This window comes from Suncus etruscus, chromosome 5 (genome assembly GCF_024139225.1).
Source record: "Suncus etruscus isolate mSunEtr1 chromosome 5, mSunEtr1.pri.cur, whole genome shotgun sequence".
NCBI lineage: Eukaryota > Metazoa > Chordata > Mammalia > Eulipotyphla > Soricidae > Suncus > Suncus etruscus.
In genome coordinates this window covers 51,616,772-51,643,852 of record NC_064852.1, presented here as the reverse complement: position 1 = coordinate 51,643,852, position 27,081 = coordinate 51,616,772, and the positions used below count along the sequence as shown (strand labels likewise).

The 27,081-nt window shown below is 35.0% G+C and overlaps 1 protein-coding gene across 2 annotated transcripts; it reads left to right on the top strand.

The window, feature by feature from the left end:
- Positions 1 to 14,439: 14,439 nt before the first annotated feature.
- Positions 14,440 to 16,240, top strand: LOC126008768 (vasculin-like). Of its 2 annotated transcripts, XM_049773013.1 has the most exons (2): positions 14,440 to 15,380; positions 15,438 to 16,240. In XM_049773013.1, exons 1-2 carry the CDS (start codon positions 14,903 to 14,905, stop codon positions 16,238 to 16,240), a joined length of 1,281 nt encoding a protein of 426 aa, XP_049628970.1. In that variant the 5' UTR covers positions 14,440 to 14,902. The 2 variants fall into 2 exon arrangements, with proteins under 2 accessions (XP_049628970.1, XP_049628969.1); XM_049773012.1 differs by having other exon boundaries at positions 14,440 to 16,240.
- Positions 16,241 to 27,081: the final 10,841 nt, after the last annotated feature.

Sequence of the window (27,081 nt, the reverse complement as noted above, 5' to 3'; positions counted from 1 at the left end):
AACTTGGTCTTGGGTCAAGTTGTCATTTCCTCGTTGTCATATCATAACTGGTACAAGTTGGTGCCAGAGCTGTGCTATAATTCTCCCAATGGAGTTGGTTCCTGGAATTGTTGCCCAGAGCTGTATCAGTTCTATATCTGGGATCTGGGGTTTGGGGTTGAACTAATACTGTCCAATCTCCTGGAGACTGGGTTGTATCCACATGACACATGTCCAGGATGGGAGGCACCCTTGTGTTATAAAAAGTGTGAGGTCTTATCCCTAGAAGATAAGATCTTATTTCTGTGTCTATGGTTTTCCCTTATTTACTGTGCCCATACAAAAACATATGGTTTCATATTGGATTGCTGGTGCTATTTTGGGTAAGGATGACAGGTTACACTCACAGTCTCTATGGTCTGTTTTTAATTTGCCCTTTTATCCCAGGCAAGGCTTTAGTACCCAGAAGCACCAAAAATGGTAAGGATAGCGAAAATATGTATACATTAAAATAGAACAGATAAATAAACCTGTGTTTAAAAAAAGAAAAGAAAAGAAAGGTATTTGAAGAAAACAAGTGATAGTTGATTTTGAGACATGTTTTGCAGCATTACGAAACTCTATATTGTCCTTGAACTAGGGGTTTTGCTGAAGCTGATTCCTGTATCATGCAACAGTCCACAGTTTGATGGGGGTGAGAGGGGCCATCAAGTATGAGTCAGTGGGCATGTTGGTTTTAGTTCTTTGTCGAGGGTGTCTTTCAATGAGGGTTGGGAGATGAGGGGGTAGGAGAGACACAGTGGTGGAGGAGAGGCAATACATGATAGAGACTATATACAATATATAGATGAACTGTTCATGGTTTAGTCTTAGAGTCAGTATGAAAAGTCACTTCCACAAAAAGACAAGACAATAAAGGTCTATTTGAATATTTTATCCAAATCTTGGGCATCCTGATTCCATTCCTAGGAACAGTCTAGGATAAAGAACGTTTTTGGATAATGCTTAAAAAGTATATTTGTCTTTTTTTTTTTTTTTAAGAGTTCTGGTCTACAGTCTAGGGCAGGGTTTTCCTTATTGGTTCCAAGGAAAGTTCTGTCCAGTTGCAGCTGTCAAAGTCAGTTTTCTGTACATGGTGCTCTTATTTTTCAAAGTTCACAGGACAGTACATCTTCTGATTTCCATCCAGTGTTAGGTGAGGTGATAAGACAACTTGGTCTTGGTCTTAGGCATTTGCGCCTGCGCAGTTTTGAAAATTAGTATTAGTAACAAATAATAAGGGGGTCCAGTATGTAGTTCAGGAGACTGAGATCCCCCAACGCCAGACTGGCCTTCAGGGCCAGCCTTGGCAACTCGGGCCCTGGGTGGGGGGAAGAAGGGAAACCCCTCTCCTTTGCATTTTCAAACTGGAGAGGGAGCCTGCAGTTGGACCCAGAAAATCGCACATGCCAGGAATGCTGTCCCTCTTTTTTCTGGTATGTCAGGCTCTCTGGGCAGACAGCTGGTCATAGGCCTCCTGGACTGAACACGTAGTCCAGGAGACTGAGATCCCTTCAGGGCTGGCCCTGGCAACTTGGGCCCTGGGGGCAGGGGGAGGAGGGAAACTTCTTGCTAAATTTTATGAATTTCTTATATTGTCTTCAATATTAGTGCTGTGTCAGATGTATTGCATGCAAATGTTTTTCCTGTTTATTAGGATACATTTTCACTGTATACTAAGTTTTAGTTTGTTGCAGTTACATTTGTCTACATTTTCTTGTGTGTATGTGTTGCAATCACAAATTCCCAGATTAATAAAAATTGACATCATGAGTTTTTTTTCCTGAATTTCTTTTACAATATTATTGTTCAGATAACCCAGTCTTTTTAATCAATTTTAAATTAACTTTTGTACAGTGATGCACTTTTATTTTTTGCCTGCAGGTATATGGTTTACCCAACACACAAATAATTGTCTATGGGAAAGAAAATATTAAATAGCAAGAGTTCTTTCTGTAGAATCTTCTTACAGAGTAGGATAATTGCCAATAGTAAATAAAAGAATCATATAACATAAAAGATAGCAACAATTGAAAGTAGTCATTTAAATATAAAATTTTAGGATATATTACTCTAGGTAATGTAAAACATTTCAAGTAAGGACATTATTGATTCTGAAGTAATTTTCAGGAAACTGTGACTGATAGGCTTGTAAAAAATTTGATTTAAAGGATTAAAACCTTTTCTGAAGGCTTTTTAAAGGCTTTTGTTGATTTTGCCCAACCTTCAGGATTAAAAGATTGGAAAGAAGTAGGAAAGAGAGTTCAGTTTATAACCTCCCTATACTTTCCCCTCCAGGTCAATTTGAGATGACTTTCCCTTTTTATTGTGTAAGGGTTTATTTTCGCTAAGCACTCGTGAAGTGCTAAAAGCTAACAAAATTATTTCACTCAGCATAATAGTTTTCTTTATTTGCAGCATCTCTGTATGGTTTTTGGTGATATTAACTTCATAAAAACTATTTGGGAGTGTTTCTGTTTCCTCAGTTTCCTGAAAGATCCTGAAAAGGAGTGGTAGTAGTTTCACTTGAAAGGTTTGAGAGAATTCATTAGTGAATCCATCTGGGCCTGGGCAGTTTTTTGGGGGAAGACTTTTGATTACCATTTTAATTTCCTCAATAGTGATGGATCTGTTTAGATATGCTAGATCATTCTGATTCAACCGTGGAAGATTATAAAAGTTCAAGAATTTATCTATGTCTTCCAGGTTCACATGTCTTGTGGCATAGAGTTTCTCAAAGTAGTCTCTGATTACCCTTTGAGTCTCTGTAATCTCTGCCTTTTCACTTCTAATCCATTTTATTAAGTTTCCCTTCCTTTCTTTGTGATTTTTTCTTTTTTTTTTTTTCGGGCCACACCCGTTTGATGCTCAGGGGTTACTCCTGGCTAAGTGCTCAGAAATTGCCGCTGGCTTGGTGGGACCATATGGGACACCGGGGGATCAAACTGCGGTCCTTCCTTGGCTAGTGCTTGCAAGGCAGACACCTTACCTCTAGCGCCACCTCACCAGCCCCTCTTTGTGAATTTTTCTAGTGTTTTATCAATCTTATTTTTTTCAAAGAACCAATTTTTGCTTTGTTGATCTTTTGGATAGTTTTATGGATTTCCACTTCATTTATTTCTGCTGTAAAATTTGTTATTTCCTTCTGTCTACCTATTTTTCATTCATTTTATTGATTTTTTATTATTTTATTTTTTGCTTTTTGGGCCACACCCTGTGACGTTCAGGAATTACTTCTGGCTATGCGCTCAGAATTCGCTCCTAGCTCGGGGGACCATATGGGACGTCAGGGGATCAACGAGGTCCATCCTAGATCAGCTGTATGCTAGGCAAGCGCCCTACTGCTGTGTAATCACTCAGGCCCCACGTTTTCTAACTTTTTTAAAACTGCATCACTAAACTATGTATGCCCCTTCTTCCTCCTGATGTGTGCTTGCAAAGCTATATATTTTCCTTTTAGCAGAAGCTTCTGCTGTGTCCCACAATTCTGATAATTTGTGTCTTCATTCACATTTGTCTCCAGGAATCTTTTGATTTCCTCTCTGATTTTATCTCTAACCCACTTATTATTCAGTAGTGAGCTGCTTAATATCCAGGTGTTAAAGATTTTCCTCTGTATCCCTTTGTAGTTCACTTTTAATTTGATTGTGCTTTGTGATCTGAGAAGGTATTCTGTGGCAGGGTTAAGGCGGGGTTTCTTTTTTATAACTGACTCAACTACAAACATGTTTGTAATCATGTTGCTTAAATCAAGATATTATAAAAATATAAAATAAATGCTAACAAACTTTGGTATTGTGTTTTCTCTTATGATTTACCTGTATTAGAATTTTATTATGTTTTCTCTATTATTGTCAATTTAAATGCATCATCGTATTTTTTATTTTTATTTTTTGGTTTTTGTGTCACACCCGGCAGTGCTCAGGGGTTACTCCTGGCTCTACGCTCAGAAATCGCTCCTGGCAGGCTCGGGGGACCATATGGAATGCCGGGATTCAAACTACTGTCCTTCTGCATGCAAGGCAAATGCCTTACTTCCATGTTATCTCTCTGGCCCCATAAATGCACCATTTTTTTTTCTTTTTCTTTTCCTGTTTGTAGCTGATGCATACAAAAGCCAAATGTTTAACTGTGAGTTTAAAATTTGTATTTCATTAGTCAGCATCTACTCTTAATATTATGATTTAAATGTTGATGCCTGGAAAGCTATTGATTTACTATGCAGATGATCTAGAATGACCTAATTCCCAAGTATGCTTATAAATACAATCATTCTTGCATAGTGCCATATAATTATATTGTGCTTCATATATGTGTGTTAATATATGTGTGTATACATATTGGGTTATTCCTATCTGTGTTTATATTTTAAATTTATAAGTAAATTTGCATGACTTCTCAGGGCAGTTTTCGAAAACTTGCCAACTAGAAATGAGAATCTAAGATGAAAACATTTAAAATTATTTTATATTAACCTAAGATCAATGAAAAAATCAATCTATATTGTTTAATTTTATTTATTGCATTACGGAAATTCAATGCTGTTGCTAAATTTATAATTCAGAACATGGCATAACTAAAATGAGATGAGCTACTTAGTACAGATTAATCTGATACTAAATCTTAGAGTAGCCAAATTGTCTCAAGTTATATGGAATAAGTGGCTTTATAACCGCATCAAAATCTAATAACTCATCTGCTACTTTCAATAAACTGAAAATTTGCTCTTGGAATGTATGTTAAAATATTTTAAGATGCATAAAATGATATTACTATTATAATCATGCAAATATATATGACAGATGAATAAACACTTTTGTTATGAAGTATAGACTTATGGAATTTATGTCTAAGGCATTTATATGTTCTGAAAGCAAGGTTCAAACTTATAAATTTGAATTTGAAATAATTATAGCATCTAATTAAATAAAAAAGCCCTTAAGATTTCAGTTACCAGAAACCGTGGTATTTTTCTTTTACTATAAAATCAAAACTCTTTTCATTGAATCACGTTTTTTAGAGCAACATATTTTTTCATTTCATTTTCTAATTACTTAAAGTCTTATTTATATTAAAGATTGCACCAGTCTTGATTAACAGGTAATCTCAATGATAATTTTATGTTTTTGTTGGGGGGGATAATGGTTGACGCTCAGGGGTTACTCCTGGCTATGCACTCAGAAATCGCTCCTGGCTTGGGGGACCATATGGGACTTCCGGAGATTCAACTGTGGTCCATCCTAGGCTAAGGCTTGCAAGGCCTGCCTCTAGTACCACCGCACCAGCCTCGATTATACTTTTAAATTAACAAAATTAAGTACCCCAATGAATGATGAATAACTTTTATGTTTAAGAATTATATATATATATATATCTTGCATATGGGTCTTCTTGGGGTTTAACCAATAGGATTAATAACCAAGACACTGTAGTCACTGATTTTACAACTAGTGATGCTCGATAATGTTATATTCTTCATTCCAATAATTTATTTTATTTATTACTTTGCTATTACTCTTAGTACATGTGACCACATCTAGTACTATTCAGAGGCCAGAACTTTCATTTGAAGGTGCTCAGAATACATGGTGCTATATATCAAACCTAAAGCTTTACACATGTAAGGCATGTGCTTTACCATTTCCTCTGCCTAGATGGTTTTACTTACAAAATAACAGAAATGAATGTTTAGCTTAAGGTGTGAAGTTTTTATTAGCTTATATATCACAAAGGTCTAGAACTGGAATGGAAATTCATGAAAAGAGGCTACTGAACATAGTTGTTCTCCCTTCTCTTTCCTGTACTAAATAATGTCCTTTTAGTTTCTATTTTAGTTTGCATGTCTTCTCTGCTCTACTTTCAATTAAATTCCTCGAATTTTGAGTTAACTCTGCTTAGCCATACTTTTATCACTCAAATATTTAAATTGAAGATTTGTTTATTCAATTTATTCAATTTGAAAAGCAATTATTTACTAGGCATGGATCATATTCTATGTACAGAAGAATTTATTTTGATATGGCTCCAAGATTTTCGTATTCTGATGACATCCTTCCTCTGAATATTCTTCTTGTATAAATAAGTCTATTACAATGTCTCTTTTTATTTTCAAGTTTTGGTTCTCGGAAAAATAATAATTTTCTACTACAGAACTCCATTTATCATTTTAAGTCTTCAGGTTTGTTTTGTTTTGTTTTTTAAAAGGTAGGCTGGGAATTGGTACACAGTCACCAGTACTCAGGGCTACCTTAGGCTTTTTTCTCCAGTGATCATCCCTGGAGAAGGTTTGGAGGCCATAGTAGGTGCATGGGATTAACTAGGGTAGACTAAGTGTCAGGCAAGAATAGAAGCTTTAAACCTTGTACTATCTCTCTGGTCCACTTTGTTTTTGTCTTAATCACATACAATGTTTAATTCTTGCAGGACTTGAAAATGTTGAATTAAAATACCCAATATTTTAAAATTCCAAAATTTGACTGTCCCCTCCAAATTATTATTTTATACATCATGGAACAAGTTAAGACTACACTGTGATTTTGTTGGTACTTGTTTGTCATCTGGTAGTGTTCAGGGATTACTACTGGTTCTGCAACTCAGGGATCATTCCTGGTGCAGCTTGAGTGAGCATATTTGTTCCTAAGGATTAAACTTTGGTCGGCTTCTTGCAAGGCAACACCCCTGACAACTTTACTGTTTCTCCTGCTGACCTCTGCTATTTATTATGTTTTATTTAACCATTACACCGAAATTGTTAATTATACTTCCCTAGAGTTTGTGATGTCCTGTTGCCACCTCAGTCACACTAACTTGAGATTCTTTTGTCTCCTATCTTTGCCCTTAGCATATTTTATAGGAGAACTTCTAAGCAGTAGAGTAAAAGTAGAAAGAAGTCTTACTGTTCTTGCTTTGGGAGCCTTTCAGTTTTCATATCTTGCTATATCTTATCTTAGTACACTAACTACATTGAAGCTCAGAGGTTAAGCTACGAGTAAGCATTCTTAAAATATGCAATATCGTCTGCTCCTGGGATAGAGGGTGAATTTAGAAAGGGAAAAATAGTTACAATTAAGAGAAGCTAAGTGGCTGTCATTTTTCTTACAAGAGTTTCAGTGTATTAACCATTTAATTGTATATAATAATAACAAAAACAAATTTTTAAATAAAGGTAATTTTCTATCACTTGCAAACACCACAGACAAGCATGTCCCTGGTCATCATATATTAGCAACAGAGAAAAAAAATGGAAAGAATAAAAACAATATAATAAAACACAAAATAAATCATAAAAACGGGGGACACTCAGCAGTGCACAGGACTTACTTCTGGCTCTGTATTCAGGGATCCCTCCCTCTTGGTGGGGTACTGAGACCTTATATGATATATGATACCTGGGATAAAACCCAGATCAGTCATGAGAAAGACAAGCATCCTTTCTACCCACTATACTATCACTCCAGGACTCATCATAAATTTTTTTCAAAAAAATATTTTAAATATTAAATAACTTTTCTGTTATTCTGATAAAATATCTTCTTTTTCCATTTCCTGAATGGAACCCAGGGCTTCAGACAATTAAGGAAAGAGCTCACATATTGAGCCTTACTCTTAGTCTTCCACAAGTTTTAGTTAGAACTCATCTTTTCAAATGCCTCAAACTTTTTAAACAGGGGACCAGTTCACTGTCCCTCAGACCATTGGAGGGTCTGACTATAGTGAAAACAAAACTTATGCACACTGCATATATCTTATTTTGCAATGAAGAAACAAAACAGATACAAATACAATATGTGGTCCATGGGCCATAGTTTGAGGACCACTGTGCTAACTGAAGTTTGAAGAATCAATTCAACAACAGTATACTCAAAAGGGATCACATGCAATAGGTATCTCAGAGCTACAAATCCTCAGAGCTCTTACCACATGTTGAGAGTTACCCAAACTCAATGTTTACAGCAGGTTTCCCCTTGGAAATTTAATTTTACAGACTCTAATTCTAATCTTCTGAAACAGGGGTTGGTATATGTTATCCCACTCGACACAAGTCAGGCCTGGACCAGTTTTGAACACAGCTATGCCCATTTGTTTACTATTATCTGTGACTAGGATTAAGTGTGACAAAGACTGCCTATCTCACAGAGATGAGAATATTTATCATTGATATTCGCGAAAGTGCTCCTGTCCTCAGAAAAGCCATAGGTAAGTACACAAATCATACTAAGAAGTAATTTATCCCAAAAAAGTTAACTTTGTATCTCATCTAAATTCTGCTGCAAATTAATTTAATTCCCTTATTTTGGTCTTGCTTATAATGAAAAAGTACAAGACAATATCATCAATAACTTTTAGTCACACTGAAATCAATTACCAAATAATGGACTGTTTTGCAACTAAAACTCCTCTTTTATTTTATGCTAATCACATTCTCCAGGTAAACATTTGAGACAAAATAAAGATCTTTCACAACTACATAACAAATTCTCTGAACAACTTGCAGTCCATAATAAACCCATTTGTTTTTAAATTGGTTTTGATCACAGTAAAATTGACCTATTGAGATTATCATACTGAAAAAATAATGTTGTATTCATGCATATCACCAATAATATTTATAATTCTCAATAATTAATATTTATCTAGGATATAATTTATCATGTATTAGGATATAACTTATATCCTAATATAGTTTTTAGACTAAAATCCTCTATCTTTCTGCCTCTATCTCTCTGTCTCTTTCTGTTTCTCACTCTTTTGGGGGAGGAATTATTTGGATGCTTCATCAACCTGTTTAGAATATTTAAATTTTTTATGAGTGCTCCCTTCCATGTTTAATTAGCAACAGAACATCATCCATTCCCAATACATAAATGTTGCTAAAAGGACTCTTTATTTTTTATTTTATTTATTTATTTTTTTTGCATGTGGTGCCTACATACAACAGGAACCTAGAAAACTATATATAGGGCTTTGTGCAAGGCCAATGCCCAGCTTACTGTATACTATTGAAGAGGATGCCTCACTTTCTTCTTGTCAACTGTTGTAAACAGCTTCATTTTATCAGCGCTCTTCCTACATTTTAAATATTCCTGAAAATTCCTGCACTGTTTCTGAGACTGGTGAAACTTTCCCAAGAGCAGAATTTCTACCTCACAGAAAACAAAGAAGTAGCAGAGTATTAATATCTGAGGATATAATGAAATATATAACCTAAGAGTTCTTAAATAGACAGTCCCCACCAGGCTGTGTTACCACTTAGCAAGATAATAAACTTAACAACACAACTGAATTATAAATTAGTGAGACATTTTTGGGAAACAATTGGGAATCTTCTGATACTTTGATAAATAGCACAAAAATCCAGTTTTCATAGAAAAAAAAGGTACACACAAAAATGAGCTAATCTGAACTTAGTCCTATATTAAGTTCCTCTCTTCTGCTTTTCAATAAATATTTCTATTTTCTAACTCTGTTTGAGCATATTAAAACATTGAAAATACCAAAAATATTTAAGAGCCTGGAAACCGTGGAACAAAAAGACACCCACAGCAACTCCAGTATGTCATCATTCTGGCCCAGGGATACTACTCTTTACTAGAATCTAAACCTCTTTTAAACAGTGAAGACTGCTATTTTACATAATGTTTAATCTTGCTCCAGAACTCAGTCTGTTTCCAATTTTTCTTTCAGAATTTCCTGAGACTCAATGTGTTGCTGCTTATTTTTTTTGTTTGTTTGTCTTAATATTGATACTGGATAGAACTCTGAAGCATAGAGAATATGATTTAAGCCTCTAGTCCAGGGATCTTAAACTCGTTTGCGGCCCTCCGTACAACATTTTGTGGCCCTGCCCTAGAGGAATCTTTTTGTTGTGTTTTGTTTTGTTTTGTTTTGTTTTAGTTGTTTGGGTCACACCCTCCAATGTTCAAGGCTTACTACTGACTTTGCACTCAAGGATCATCCGGATTTTGCCTCCTGCGGCAAATTGAATTTGAGACCCCTGCTCTAGTCTGATTATACCACAAAGACAGCTTACACAAAATTATCTTTCACTATAGGTTCTATGGGGAGCTTGCAACAATTTACGTAGCCTAATATATACCACGGGTCAGATATCTACTTTATTTTAAGGTTACTACATTTAAGTATGATATCATCAGTGACTACTACAGTTTTTACTGCATTTAACTTTAATGAATAGCGTGTAAATTATTTCACTGTCCTGTCTCACAAGGATTTCCATTCTTCCTTTCTTTGTTTCTTCTTTCTCTTCTTCCCTTACTTTCTTCCCCATACCCAGTCGTGAAGAACATTTTTCTGTTCCTATGCTCAGGGATCATTTCTGGTAGTTCTCAGAGTACCATATATAGTGTCTGGGATTGAACTTCCATCAACCTTAAGCAAGGTACGAGCCCTGACTGCCTTGCTGCTATACTCTTTCCAGCCAATCAAGGACTTTCTTATAACTTCTAGAATATATAACCTTTGATCTGTCTTTAGCCTTTTGCGAATTTCAGTGCTTCTAATCTGAATTCTGTGTCTACACATCTTCCTAGCAGTGAAATCTCTGTTCAAACAACCACCACCACCACAGTGTCAGAGAACACTTTTCTGCTTGCCAATAAACTAGTCATTTCTATTATTTAGTTCTCCTTACTTTGAATTACTTTTCACTTAAATCCCCTGTTTTATTCTTTATAGCCCTTATAAAATTAAATGTATTCATTTGCTTATTTATTTCCTCCATAGGAGTATAAGCTTTACAGAATTCTGAGATTCACCTGTCTAGCTCAGTAATGCATGCATTCCATGCCACCCACTTGCTGAATGAGTGAATTAATAAAACAGAAGGATTGTCATTTCATGAAGGTGATTTTATAGAAATAATAAAAAGTGTCATTTTAATGAAATGAGTGCATGTTTTGAGAGATTATAAATTTGGATGGATATAAAAAATTGAGGTGTGAAGAGTTTTTAATCAGAGACTTCTAAAAAGATGTATAGGGGGAGTTTTCATTTTAAAGGTCTGGCAGGCTGAGAGCCTCCTAGCTAAGCTGTGCCCAGGAGACTCTGGAGACCCTAGCATAGCTCCATTTTATGCCATGGATTTTAGAACTGGCCAAAGTATCTAAAATACTAGATTCTTGTGATCCACATGTGTCTCATAGCAGCTTAAGATTTTTAGCCATTGGTATATCTTGGAGATCGATTCCAAAATGGATCTGTCACTTTAAGAGAAAAGGGTCATCTCAATTAGAAACTCTCATGTCAAATTGAGACACAGTTGCCCTGGTGCAAAGGAGTCATAAGAACCTTTGCTGGAATACTATGGGGGTGGCAGAGTTGATGGAAGAGTTGGTGGTAGAGTTGGTGGAAAGTTGGTTGAAGAGTTATAGGTGGAGAAATTTTTAATATAATTTTTATTTTGACCATATTGGCTTATATATCTTTCACAATAATATTTTAGGTACATATTAACATTAAATCAGGGGAATTCTCATCACCAAATTTGTCCTCCCTCCCTCCACCCCCGTTCCCATCTTGCATCCCATATCCCACACCCTCACCCCATGGGCTGCTAGAATAAGTGGTCCCCTCTGTGTCTAACTTACTATTTAGTGATCGTACATCTGTTTGGTCCTGGTACCCTCCCTTTTTTCCCCCTCTATTTGAAAGGCAGAACTAAATAGTTCAAGTTATGTGATTTTGTTTGAAGAAAAGAAAAGCAATAAAATGGGGTAAAAATCAAATTAGCCAAAAATGGGTGGAGTCTTTCTAGAGGCTCTCAACCTCAGTTTGAGAGAGGAAAGGAAAAAAGGAATTGAAACACTACAACAATACAAAAAGAAATATCAAATAAAATATCCAGTGAGCACTACAGCAATAAAGACAAGCACCACATAATAGTCTCAGTCCTGAAATAAAAACATATCAGAGAGCAAAAAGAAAGAAAAAGACAAAATAAGATAAAATAAAATTGGAGACATCAACTTTAGTATCGACACCAAAACAAAGACGTCAAAAAATAAATAAATAAATAAATAAATAAATAAATAAAAGAGATTATTTTGTGTGTTTTTTTTCCTGCATAGGCATAGTAAATATTGGGGACATTAGAGAGGGAATTCCCTTGGCCTAAGAGATACAGGGTTTCTCCATCTTTGAAATATACTGTCATGGAATTAACTATAGACTCCTTGCATGTTCATTTACTCTCCCCTAATTAGTGAAGATAGAAGACAGAATAGTGGTGACCTCTACATGAAAACTAATGTGCCTAAAAAAAAAAAAAAATTGAAGATAAGTGTTAGAAATGTCTTGATCAGGGTTGCAGTTACAGGATATACGGATACACAAATAATTCTTAAATTATAATTAAGGCAATATGCTTTACATATTGTACTATATATTTACACATTATACCATATATACATTATATCTCAATTTAAAAAGAGATTCATTTAAAAAAATCAAGAGACTCCAGTACATGTGTTAGTTTCAGAGAGCTGTAGTGTGAGCCATTCAAAAGAAAGACTGTTGTCCCCCAGAACAGCTGAATCTTGCAAACAAACAGTCTTGTGTAAATGACAATTGGAAAAACCATTCTGCATATATTAAGACATCACAGAGAAAACCAATAGTAGTTTTAATTATGAGCCCTAAATAAAGACTCAAAGGGTAGAAGATCCAAATTGTAGCTTTGTCTTGTAATTTATCTACATCTGTGGGCAACTCTATAGTGCAATTTCCAGAAACAGAAGTAACAGAGATTTATGTGTTCAACAATGGTAACTCATAAGAAATTCAGAAGTACAGATAATAAGAAGATATACATTAAAAGTGATTACCAGGGAAGAAAAGACTACAAATAAGATATTAATAAAGGCATAGAGATAAAGGTAATAAACTAGATAATTACTATGATTGCACTTTAAATTTGATTTAGTTTCCCAGTAACCAGTGAACAGAGGTAAAGCTAATCAGTAAAAAATTTGACTATTCTCACTGTCAAAAAAAAAGTAAAATATAAGTCTCCCAATGGAATAAAAGTTAGCCTGGAATTGAACTCATGTTTAAAAACAGGCTGAAAAATATCCACTAAATCCAACAATATGAAAAATTAGAAGATTGAATCAAAATAAAAAAATGGATTATGATCAAGTAGTCATCACTTTTCAATCATGTGTTTCTCATACTTTATAAGCCTATTTCTCTATCTTCCAAATAACATTTATGGTAATATTACCAGATAACACAAATATTTTTACTATGCTCTTGGAATGAAATTCGTTCAACCCTCGCTATATTTATATTAATAAGGCTATCAATCTGTGATGATAAAATTTAGTCTCAGACATGTTGAAGATTGTTTTCAAATTGCACATGCAAAAAGCCTTATTTTCATAGTCTACTTTATCAAGTAATTGTATAAATCAGATGTGATATTTGATTAGTTTTTATAAAAGTTCAATTTGAAAAATAAAATTCACAAATAGTTATTCTACACTTATTTAGAACCAAAGAATTTTATAAGACAAAATGCTTTTTGCAAAAACATAAATGATATTCTGTTTTGCTAGTAAGAGGTTATGACTTTAAAGCTAATGGCAATGACGATATGACTGTCTATTCTTGAACCCATTCTTATACTTATCCTAGTGTCTTTTTAAAAATTTTTTTATTCCTTCCCACCCCGCCTCCCCAGCTTTCAGATTCTTTGCTCACTTCCAGCCTCTTTGGGGTCCTGACATTTCCCGGAGCCCGGTCGAGTCTGTGGAAGTGATTCTTTTTCCCTCTAGTGGGCAGTCGGTTATGACGGGATTAACTTTTACCTCGAAATGGAAACGCGAGTGTGTAATTTCAGTTTGTCTGATAACTTTTGCAGGTGATCGAATTACTCAGATATGAAGATTTTCTTCTAGGTTTTGTGTGAAAGGCCCCGGATATTTCAAGTGGCCATTTTGGAATTACAATGTTTTTGGATAATTTTGCCCCAGAAGTTTAAGATCGGCAGGAATCGTCTCGGAAGTGTCCTGATAGTAGTGAATGTTTCTACAAGCTGCTTAAAAAGAGTGACAGGCATCGCTTCAGTATTTCGGTTCAGACGAATTCTATAACATACCCAAGTATTGCAGCTGGTGGTATTTTTGCCTCCCTCACCCTCTCTGTTGGTGTTCTTCAGCCAGAACTCTAAGATATGTTTGATTTGTGTACTGAATAGTTCCGGCAGTTTCAAATTACTGTTTAAATATTTCTGAAGTCCCATGGCAGTTTATTTTTACCTTTATTAAAAATTTTAGGAATTGTTGACCTCAACCATTTTCAGATCACAATGGGACAAATTTTCTAAATGAAGACATTGAAAAACACAATCTTTTTCCTTCTATCTTTTATTTAAGTGGGATTTAAGATGTTGTCATTTCCCAGCAGCATGGTAGTATTGAGATAGCTATGTGTCTGTAGATGCTGAATGTTTAGGAATGCCCTTCAGATGTGAAGTTTCTTTTTGTTTTTGCTTTTGGGCTCATAACTTGGATATTTCATCTGGAGTGGATAAGTACAACTGTGACAAATACATGGAATAATTAAAGAAGACTATAGAATCTTAAATCCAAGGAACTTGGCTTATTCTGAAGATAGCCATATGAAAACTTTAAGACAGAAGTATGGGTAGCTGACTTGAAGTAGTAACTCTATGTCAAATAGTCGTAGGTTAAGTATCTTTAAAGAACTTGGATATTATTTCAGAGGATACAAAATTAAAAAAAAAACTGGAAAACATAAAGATTACAGAGAAAAACGCAACACCTTCCTGTGCAGTCCTATTGGAATTTGGACTTGCCATGAGGTGTTGAAGCCTATTTCATTGAGTTGGAGAGACTGGACCTAAATGGCGCAGCATGACTTTGCACCAGCCTGGCTTAATTTTCCTACTTCACCATCGTCAACAAAGTCGTCATTGAATTTTGAGAAGCATTCTGAAAATTTTTCATGGACAGAAAATCGGTATGATGTGAATCGTCGACGACATAACTCTTCAGATGGCTTTGATTCTGGTATTGGACGACCTAATGCAGGTAATTTTGGAAGGAAAGAAAAAAATGGATGGTGTACACATGGAAGAAATGGTACAGAAAACATAAATCATCGAGGGGGGTACCATGGTGGAAGTTCCCGTTCTTGTAGCAGTATTTTTCATCCTGGAAAAAGCCAAGGACTACACGAAAACAGCATACCTGACAATGAAACAGGGAGGAAAGATGATAGGAGAGAAGGTAAACAGTTTGAGGCTGAAGATTTTCCATCTTTAAATCCTGAGTATGAGAGAGAACCAAATCAGAATAAATCTTTAGCTGCAGGTGTATGGGGCCTACATGCCCAGACACACACATATCAAACCAAAATCTCCCAAGCTCCTCTCTTAGAATATCCTCCGAATCCTAAATCTAGAACCCCAAGGATGCTGGTTATTAAGAAAGGTAATGCAAAAGACTTACAGCTCTCTGGATTCCCAATTGTAGGAAATCTTCAGTCACAGCCAGTTAAGAATGGGACTGGCCCAAGTGTTTATAAAGGCTTAGTCCCTAAACCTGCTGCTCCACCTACAAAATGTAATCGCTCAAATTCCTCTTCACCTGTTGACAAACTTAATCTGCAGCCTCGGCTAACCAAACTGACCCGTATGCGTACTGATAAGAAGAGTGAATTTTTGAAAGCATTAAAGAGGGACAGAGTAGAAGAGGAACATGAAGATGAAAGCCATGCTGGTTCAGAGAAGGATGACGACTCGTTTAATTTGCATAACAGCAATAGTACTCGCCAAGAAAGGGACATAAACCGAAATTTTGATGAAAGTGAAGTTCCTCAAGAGAATGGCAATGCCTCAGTGATATCTCAACAGATCATTCGTTCTTCTACCTTCCCACAAACGGATGTTCTTTCAAGTTCACTTGAAGCAGAACACAGATTGTTAAAGGAGATGGGCTGGCAAGAAGACAGTGAAAATGATGAAACTTGTGCTCCTTTAACTGAAGATGAAATGAGAGAATTCCAAGTTATTAGTGAACAGTTACAGAAGAATGGCCTGTGGAAAAATGGTATTTCAAAAAATGGTCTGATCTGTGACTTCAAGTTTGGACCCTGGAAAAACAGCACTTTCAAACCCAATATTGAGAATGATGACACAGAAACAAGTAGCAGTGACACATCAGATGATAATGATGTGTGAAGGATTTCCTAACAGCTTTAGAAATTTTAGTGTGGTACATCTCATACAATTTGGGGTGAATTGTAAAAATGAATAACTATAATTTATGTAGTAAAAAAACCCATTAGAAGATGATTTTTGGGGGACTTCAATATGAAGAAAACCCAAGAATGTTGTGTTGGGCTGTGTTGAACTTTATTTCTTTGTAAATGAATGTTGTAGAAATGAGGACTTTGGTTGATCCAACATTGACCTTCTTCGTCACTGCAGCATTTCTCTGACTAGCAATGTGACGATGTAACAAATGAGATTTTTCTCATTTAATAATAAAAAATTGTGTAATGTTTTGCAAAAAAAATTTTTTATTCACATACCATGGTTACAAGGTTGTTCACACAGCAGTTATTTGTTTTTCACAGATAAATTTGTACATGATTGAGTAACAATCTTTCAATGTACAACAACCTTCACTGTGTACACTTCTGGTCAAAATGTCAACAGTTTCCTTCTCAACCTCCCTGATGCCCTCTTCCTTTCCATGGGAACTCCTCCACCCCACCTTCTTGTGGAGCAGGCAATTTACTTTGCTTTCATTTTCTTTGTCTTCTTTCCCTCTCTTTTCTCTTTTGACTCTGTGGATTAATGCTAATGAAGGGGGGCCATGCATGTCACTTTCATAGTAGACTCTTCTCTAGTCTAACTGCACTTTCCACTCTTTGTGACAAGCTTCCTACCATGGACTGGTCCTTCTATTTTACCTCAGCACTATTGTCACTGAATATCATCCCCACATGGCTTTCTACTTTTTTATATCCCACTAATGAGATTGTTCTGTTTATCCCTTTCCCTATGACCATTTGATTCAGCATAACAATCCTTGTATAAGTAAATTTCATGACTTCATTTTTCTTAACAACAGCATTGTTTTCTATTGTGTAGATGTATCTCCAGTGTTTTGTGGATCTTTTCTATGCCCTTTTATCATTTACTTAATATTTATTTTTTCCTTTTCCTTATTTTTCATTTTTTAAGTAAATGAAATACTAGAAACAACTGTAAAATGATAATATAATCAAATGGAATTTAGGAAAACATTCACAGGCCTTTTGAAGAACTAAAAAAATAATTATAAGAACTTCAATTATGTCAAAGTTATAACGATATATATATTCATAATTAAATCAATTAACAAGAAAAATAAAGTGAAGACAATGATCAATCACATTGCTTAAACAAGACATATTTTGATACTTGGGTCAAAAGGATAATTTTTTTGTTTTTTAGTTTTTGGGTCACACCCGGCAGGGTTTCTCCTGGCTCTGCTCTCAGAAATCGCTCCTGGCAGGCTCGGGGAACCATATGGGATGCCGGGATTTGAACCACCATCTGTCCTGGGTTGGCTGCATGCAAGACAAACACTCTACCACTGTGCTATCTCTCCGGCACCAAAAGGACAATTTTTAAGGTAAAAAATATTATAAAATATGTGGTTAGGTATAATTGTTTGGTAGGTAAAATTTTGTTAATGCGTAGGAATAGACTTTCAAAACTTTGAGTAAACAAAAAGAGATGAGATCTTGGGCATAGTTGAAGAGGTTGATTCAAGTGTAAAGGAGTAGCAGAAAATTTTAAAACTGCTGTTTTCTCCTATATCTTTTCTAACATAATCCAAATTGCGTTTAAAAATGGCCTACAATTGGTGAGTTAACAACTGTGACTAATCAAAAACAATATTTTCTTATTGATAACTAATTTAAATGTGGATATGTGACCCAAAATGCTAAAAAAATTAGAAGTTAATTCAATTTTTCCTCTTGATTAAAAGAGATTAAGAAGTTTTTGCCATCTATGTTTAAATAAGATAGGCCATGTTACTGGAGTTGTATAATTGTAATCAATAACATCTAAGAGAGTAATCTAAGTAAAATGATGCTCAGGGCTTCAGTATTTGTGTTCAGGTTTCACTTTGGTGGTGCTCAAGATAGATAGATGATAGATAGATGATAAATAGATGATAAATAGAAAGATAGATAGATAGATAGATAGATAGATAGATAGATCTTGTTTTGGGGTCCTACCCAGCTGAGATAAGGGATTACTTCTTGCTCTCTAAACTCTTGAATCATGACTAATGCTACTTGGGGAGGAAGGCATACGGGATGCTGGAGATTGAACCCAGGTTAACTGCATACAAGGCAAACTCTCTCTACCCATTATAATATCACTCCAGCCCCATTAATAATATTTCGAGCCTTATATTTAATTATACTTGAAAATACATATCTCTGTGGTTCTAATTTGTTTGCTTTTTTTGGTATGACATTAAATCACTCCCTCTTTGGGCTTTTGTTTCCTTTGGTTTGGAGTATTATTCCCAGCGGTTTTCAATGATCTGGAAGATCTCCCTAGTACATACAGACCTGAAGGCTAGATGCTGAAAGTGATGCTGAAAACTAACAGGGCCAAACACACTTGTGTTTGGAGGATGGAAGCACTACCAGTGTGTTAAGGCATGAGTTACACTCCTTTGACCTATGTCAAGACCCAAATCCTATTTTTAAAACTAATTTTATTTTATTAATTATCCTTAATCTTTGTTTATGGGATATACTGATCAGTATTCAGGGCTTACTTGTGACTCTATTCTGAGAAATCACCCCTGGCAGTGCTCCAGGAACCTAATGTAGTATTGAGTATCTAATTGGAGTCAGAAGCAGGCAAGGCAAGCACCTTAACATTTGTGCTATGTCTCAGGTCCTAAAACAAATTTTGCGCTATGTCTCAGGCCCTTCGGCCCAATGTTCCAGACCTTATGTTTCAGGTCTCCAAACTAAGTGCATCTTTTTGGTTATTGACAAAAGTGTATTACTTTTTATGCAAATGAAGGTTAAAACAGTATGATAAAAGGCAAGGCTTTCATTTCTGGTGCTGCCAATTATGAGTAAAGTAAAAATAGCTTTACTGTGAAGACAGTGATAGGATTTAAGATATTTGAGAGAACAAAATATGAAAGAGTCATCTTAATGATCTGGAAAACGTATTTTCTAGGGACATATAAAAAAACTGCTTAATACTCCTGAGTACTTTCTGAAGTCTGCAATAAGAATTTTAAAGTTTAAAATGTCAGTGTTGTTTTAGTTTTTTTCCTCTGGTGATATTCAGGTGCATTCACAGAGTAAGCAGAATGATGAGCTTAATCAGGTTTGGCTCATTTCCAGGAAAGTTTTGAAAGCACTAGAAACAAGCAAAGGAATTGAGAGGGGAGTGATTAAAGTGATTAATCAAGGAGGGAGCATGGGTAAAGAGAAAATTGAGACTAAGATAAGGTAGATGACAGTGAAGAATAGGTTGGGTCAATGAGTTGGATGTTTCGATGGAGAGAAAAAAATGGTTGTAGAGAAGAAACAAGTAAATCAGAAATAGAACATGTTAGTAGTGAGAGTAGAATGCATATATATATGTATACATATATGCTTTTTGAGAGTATCAGTATTATACACATCAACAAAATCACACTGAATAATGATAGAAATAAAGTTATGAGTTTGATAGAATGTGTTTGGTACTAATACATTTAATAACCTAGAGAATAATCTTGGAGATTGATGAGAAAGAGAGAGAGAGAGAAAGAGAAATAGAGAGTGCAAGAGAGACTTAATAGAGACAATCTGTTTAATGTCAGGAACTATAGATGACTGCCTTGAAGAAGGCAAAAGAAAAAAGAAATGGGTTCAAAATGGTAAAGGAAGAAAATAACAATAATGCCACCACCTCAAGGTTTTATAGTAGTCTTATGTGGCAAAACAGAATAGGCACAGATTGAGAATTCTGCGGAAGATAATTTAAAAAGAATCCATTTTGGGCCTAGAGCAATAGCAAAGTAGTAGGGCACTTGTCTTGCATGTGACTGTCCAGGACAGACCTCGGTTTGATCCCTGGCATCCCATATGATCCCTCAAGTCAAGAGCGATTTCTGAGTACAGAGCCAGGAGTAATCCCTGGGTGTCACGAGGTATGGCCCATCTCCCCCCCCAAAAGAATGTTGCTAATATTTTAAGTTTTTGAGTAGTACATGAATAAAAAGAGAATGTAAAAAGGATAAAAATGTGGCCAGTAGGGAATAAAAAGGACATAAAAATGCCAATAAAATATTTTATTTAATACTGTAATTTATTTGGGAAGGGGAATGTGACACCCAACTGTGCTCAGGGCTTATGCTCAGGGATCTTTGAGGAAGATGTCTGTTCTAGGATTATCTTATGTGGTTTCTGGAAATTGAACTGGGGTGAGCCCCATGCAAAGCAAATGACTTACTTTCCCTATGAATTCTCTGACTAAAAATATTATTTTTATTTATTTTTAGATTTATTTATTTATATTATTGTAGTTAAAAATAACATGTTTGTGGGTCACAGGAAAATATCTTATACACAATATTACTATCCTTAATATCATTTGTAAATATTTTATACATATACAACTCTTAATAAAAATTAAAAAAAATAATTTAAAGTAATTTTAAAATATTTGTAGTTGTAAAGAAGAGGAAAATATCTATTATTAATAGGAGAGATGCACTTCACCTTGGAATCATCACCTGCATCCTCCTCTATCTTAGCTCTGGCCGCATAGTTTCTCTTCCTTTACTTAGTAAAATTTTCTCTCCTTGCATTTCTAAAATAAAAATGATTTTTAAGAGAAAATTCATCTTAGGTATTTTTATTGAGAAAATGATGTCATGAAACACCATAAATATGCTGATTTTCATTAAAATAAAAATGTCAATATATTTATAATAATATTTATTTTATATAGAATTATATATAGTATATATTATGTATAATTGTTAAATTATTATTATTATAAAGTATAATTAAATATTACTATATAAACATAACTATATGATATAAATATAACTATATAAATGTTCTGTGATACTCATTTACTAAATATACAATGCACATAGAAATGTATATTTGCATATATGTACATCTATTTTGACTCATTTACATACATGTATTTATGCAATATGTTTTCTTTTCTTTTGGGGCCACAACCTATGATGCTCAGGGATTACTCCTAACTATGAGCTCAGAAATTTCTCTTGGCACGGGGACAATATTGGATGCTGGGGATTGAACCAAGGTACATCCTGGATCAGCTGCATGCAACGCAAATGCCCTACCACTGTGCTATCAGTCTGGCCCCTATGTTTTATCTATTTATAGATATGTTTTACTTATTCTTCTATTAATTATATCTATCTCATAAGTATAAAATTGTTAGAAAAACATCTAGGAAGAAATACACTAGTCTGTTCAAAGTAATAGCTTATATAAAGCAGATTATTTTTAAAAGAGAATTTTTACTTATTTTGGTACATTATTACAAAGGTTAAGTGTGTGATTACTACCGAGGCAAATGATTTTGCCAGCCTCCTAAGAAACCCTACTCATTTTCATTTCCAATTTATCTCCTCCCTTTCCACAACATACTTTATTCACTTTTGTGGGAGCCATTTCTCTAAGTTCTTATAATAACTTTTGTCTCCAAAGCATCTATTACTAGATATTATTGCTTTGCTCAACTCAAAAATTTTATTATATCACTCATATTTTGGTTCTCTATTTTAATTTGGTTTTGATCTATGACATCCATAGACACTCAGGGGTTACTCCTAGTTTTGCACTCACAAATCACTCTGGACACTGCTTGTGGGACCATATGGGATGCGGGGGATTGAGTACTGGTTGGCCACATGCAATGAAAGCACTTTTCTTCCCTGCTGTATGATAGCTCCAGTAAGGTTTCACTCTTCATTTCTTTAATATATTTTCTCATTCTATTATTTTTCCATTGTAACTTTTAACTGAATAATTTAAACCATTTGACTTATAGCATATATCACTTTAGAAGTTCTTAATTTTTATCCTAATTCAAAACATTTTGTACAAGTAGACAGGTAACTCCAGTGGTTTAGTCAAACTCAGATTTACTTTACTTAACAATGCTATAATAGTATAAATTAATCTTCTTAAAGTGATACATGATCTATGGTTGTTATTTGTTTGTTTTTGTTTTTGGGCCACACCCGGCGGTGCTCAGGGGTTACTCCTGGCTATCTGCTCAGAAATCGCTCCTTGCAGGCACGGGGGACCATATAGGATGCCGGGATTCAAACCAACCACCTTATGCCCTGGGTTGGCTGCCTGCAAGGCAAATGTCGCTGTGCTATCTCTCCGGCCCCTATGGTTGTTATTTGACTTGTAATCTTGACATCTGCAAAATTCTTAGATTCACTAATTCACTAGGAACTTAAATGGTTATAATCCAATTTAATTCTATATGTTTATTTTTAATTGCTATGTTATTTTTATTTTGAGGTTTACAAAAACAGTAGTCAGAGAGACTATAGTCACTTTTGGAATAACTTTATTGATCATATAAGCCAGACAATTTAATGATGGGAGGTTATCACAGTCATCCCAATGATGTTTTTAAGTCATATGGTGCCAGGAATTGAACTTGGGACCTCTGCTTGACAGAGATGTATACTGGCCATTTCAACTACTCCCTAGCCTGAAATATTATTTATAAAGATATTTTTCTCATTTATTATTCAGTTACTTAGTGATAGCAAATAAATGCTTGCAACTTTCTTCTTATTTATCTTGGTCAGCTAAAAGATACTTTAAGAGTAAATTCTGGATGTCTGCACCTGGCCAGCTCTATAGACTATTCTTGAAAGAAATGCAAACTAAGCCATGAAAAATCATGGGTACACTCTGTCATTCTGCTAAAAGCTAGCAATTTTTGTAGGAGAAGGAGGGCTAATTCCCCACTCTGAGTAAGCCACATCTGCCGCACTCATCAACCATATCACAACTTCACCAATAGCCCTCCTTTACTACTCTTCTATGGGTCTCTGCAGAGACAACAATCGACCAAAACTCCAGATATGTTGGTATTTGGACAGATATAACCAGGACAATTTTTTTTTTTTGAGTGAGTGAGGGTGCCCTCCTCTGGTCTTCTCTACTTTTTGGAGCCCTGGTAACCAAAATTATGCCCACAAATGCAAACATCACGTTTGCATTTGGCCTGCTCTATAGACCCCCTCTGTTCATGAAAGATATGTAAACAAAGCAGAGAAAAATCATTCATACACAAACCGCACATCTGAAAGCTGGCAATCTTGGGAGGAGAGGGTGGACTATATAGAACCTTGTCTGCTTCATCCATCACCCACAATTGCCACCTAACCAATGACCCTTCTTCATCACTCCTCTACAGCACTCCTCAGAGTCACCAATCTGACCAAAACTCCAGGTATTCTGGAATTGGACTGATATTACCGGGACATTTTTTGTAATGAGTGCAACCATCTTCCCCTGACCCCTGCCTTCTCATAGTTCTCAAAGACCTGGCAGCCAAAATCATGCCCCCCAAAAAGCTGCAGTATCATCAATAGTGCTTGTAATTCTTGGATGGCATAGACACATATGTGGCAGTGAGAAAACTGTATTTTTGATTAATGCTGTCATCCCCATAGAAACACACCAATTTAGGCTCTATTGTGTGTCTGAAGACACCTACTGTTTAGAAACAAAAGAAGTAACAGAATGGTCAAATAAAAATATCTTACTATTTTCTGACAATGACTTAATTAATTACCTCAATGGTGATACTAAAATGTTCCAAATTTGCTTTTTTACATTTATTTATTTATTTATTTGGTTTTTGGGCCACACCTGGTGACACTCAGGGGTTATTTCTGACTATGTGCTCAGAAATCGCTCCTGGCTTGGGAGACTATATGGGACACTGGGAGATCAAACCGTGATCCATCCTAGGTCAGCCTTTGTAAGGCAAACGTTCTACGGCCCCTCTTTCTTTTATTTATTTAAAATAATTTATCTCCCACTTACCTGGAAACAAATGTATTATGACCAACTATTTTATGTGATACATGCATAAAATCTGAATGCCAGAACTAAAAATTTCAAATGTTTTTGAGTTGCTTGCTGCTATAACTACTTCAGTGATAAAGCTAGAAATACATATTGTATAAACAAATATACATACATACATATATAGTTCCAATTGGCATATGTTACTTCAGGATCTAAAAAAATCACCCGTTTTAATGCATCAGAACTAAATTTCTTCCTCACAGTAAATCAGAATCCTTGCTTCAAAGAACATAATAAGTATTATTATAGTATTCTATAATTATCTACTTATATTTGTTTTGGCGCCATAACCAACAGTGCTCAGGGGTTACTCCTGGCTCTGCACTCAGAAATCACTCCTGGCTGGCTCGAGGGACCCTATGGATACCAGGAATCAAACCTGGATTCATCCTGGGATGGCAGCTTGCAAGGCAAATGCCCTGCTGCTGTGCTATTGCTCTGGCCCCTATCTATTTTTAATAATTTAAAAACACTAAATATTCAGAATAATATATGTCTCTACCTAAACATCATGTGTTTTATGCCATTTACTTTTGCAGTATGTGGAGAGCAACCATTATGTCAAGTTTTAACAAAGGTTATGTTGATAATTACTTAAAATAAGTTATGATAAAGCTGTCTAGTAAAGATTAAAATTCATGAAAAAACAAATCAATGCACATATAGTTTCATGAAAGTTTAGCAAATATGGAGATAAAAGTCAATCCATAGCATTTTTATAATGAGATGCATCGATTATCTGGAGCATTAAAATAAAAATATTTTCATATATTTGTAACATAGACTTTAAAGGTGAAATGTAGTAGATAATAGTTAGCCTGATAATTTCATTTTAGTTATAAGGATGACTCCTGGATCATTGAGGCTGCCTGAGATTAAAAACATTGACAAGGGTCCATAGTAAAAATGACTATTTCAAGTTGGCTTTTATGAATGTTGAAGTAATTTGTATCATTGATATTGAAAGTTAGAGAAGACCATGTTTCCACAACAAAGCAGGAACAGACAGAAGTTACTTTAAAAATGTGCTAGACCAGAATCAATACCATCATTCTCTCCCCATATGTTGTCATTATAAATCATGCTTTTGCTGTGGGTGGATAATAACCTTGAACTTGTATTTCTATTTGGACTGTATTTTATTCTGTAGTTTTTGAAATATTTTGAGAAAATTTGTTTCTAGATAGCTCCAAACAAATCAAATAGACATGACATATGTAGGAATACAAATTTGTAGATATTGAACGGATATGAAAGAATATTGAATCTATTTCTCCTCTATAGGATGAATACTCTGTTATAAAAATAACAAACGTTATAATATTCTTAGGGATATTTTAGAAAATGAGGTCTATCTACACTGATGTTTAATGAATTGTCAACCTAGGTGGTAGATATAAAGTTTGCATAAACTCATAAACAGCAAAGTGAACAGAGTTGAGATAATTTATGGAAGTCTTTTATTTTAAGTTTCAACAAAAGTTTTAAGAATGATAAATATAGTGGTATCATTTTACTGCAGTAATTAAGATGATAGTAGAACAAACTGAACAAAATACACAGAAACCCATGTGATGTCTCATTAATGGATATATTATGTTTAATAAAAAGCACAATAGAAATATAATTTTATATTTAATTTTATTATAGCTTATTATTACATCTGTATTTCTTTGCATAATTTTACAGCAATAATTAATTTATTCAAGTATTGAAACATTTTGAAAAATATTTTAAGACATAGGCTTTAATAACTTTATTATTTCCAAGAAAACCTATATGGTATTATTACAATATTACAAATTGCAAAATGATTGCAAAGTTGCAAAATGATCTAATAACATACCACAGCAAAGTAATCATTCATACCAATATAGCAATATAATTGTCATCAGATCACTGTTTAACTTACAGGATATAGGTATTATGTAGAAGAACAAGGATAAAATGAGTTTTGGTTTTGGAAATAGCAAATAATTGGTAGTAGGTGTGAGTAGTATAAGAAACATAGGAGACAAAAATAATTGAAATCAAATGGAAGAAGATGTGAATACATAAGCAGAAACAGTTAATTAGAAATAGAGTGGGGTCTGTGGGGTTTCCAGAGGCTGCACCAGGTGGGAGAACTTCCTTTGCCTCCACCCTTCCCCCCTTCATGGCTGTGAGGTTTCCCAGGGGGCATTCACCAGGGGACTTTCTGCTGCCACCGCCTGCCCCTGACCTCGTCTCCGAGATCTCTAGCGCCCTCAGCTGGGACAGGCTAGGAACCATAGACGAGAGGGTTTTCTGACAGAGGCCTAATCACCATATACTGGGGAGTAGAACCCAAAACAAAGGGGAGAGAAACAACACAAAGCCCGACTACACATCATATCATAAAGAAACCAGCAACAACAGAAAGAACAGCATAGAGAGAACATGTATATAATTATCGTTTTACTACAAAAGCCCATAATATCTTACTAGGGATCTTTACAGGATTACAGGTAAAGATTATGACAGGAAATCATTGAGTCCAAAGGAAACACTTCAAAACATTATATTTAAATGCCTTAACCTTACCACATTTAAAATAACCTCTTAGTTTTTCTGTCCATAGGGGTTTCTGGATACAAAGTGTGAACATCCTATGGTGGTACCTCAGTGCTCAGTCACACGAGGCACCATACTCTTCTTGAATCATGAAAATGGCCAGATAAAACTCTTTAACATACCCTTTATCTCTAGATTATGCCTTCTTTTAGGACCAGCCAGATCACCGAAGCAACAACGGAGACCTACAGATTTTTACCACAGGGCCTAAACAACGAACACGGTCAACCAAACTAACATACCCTTGCTCTTATACCCTCTATTCTCATTACTTCGTATTTTTGTTGTTGGTGGTGT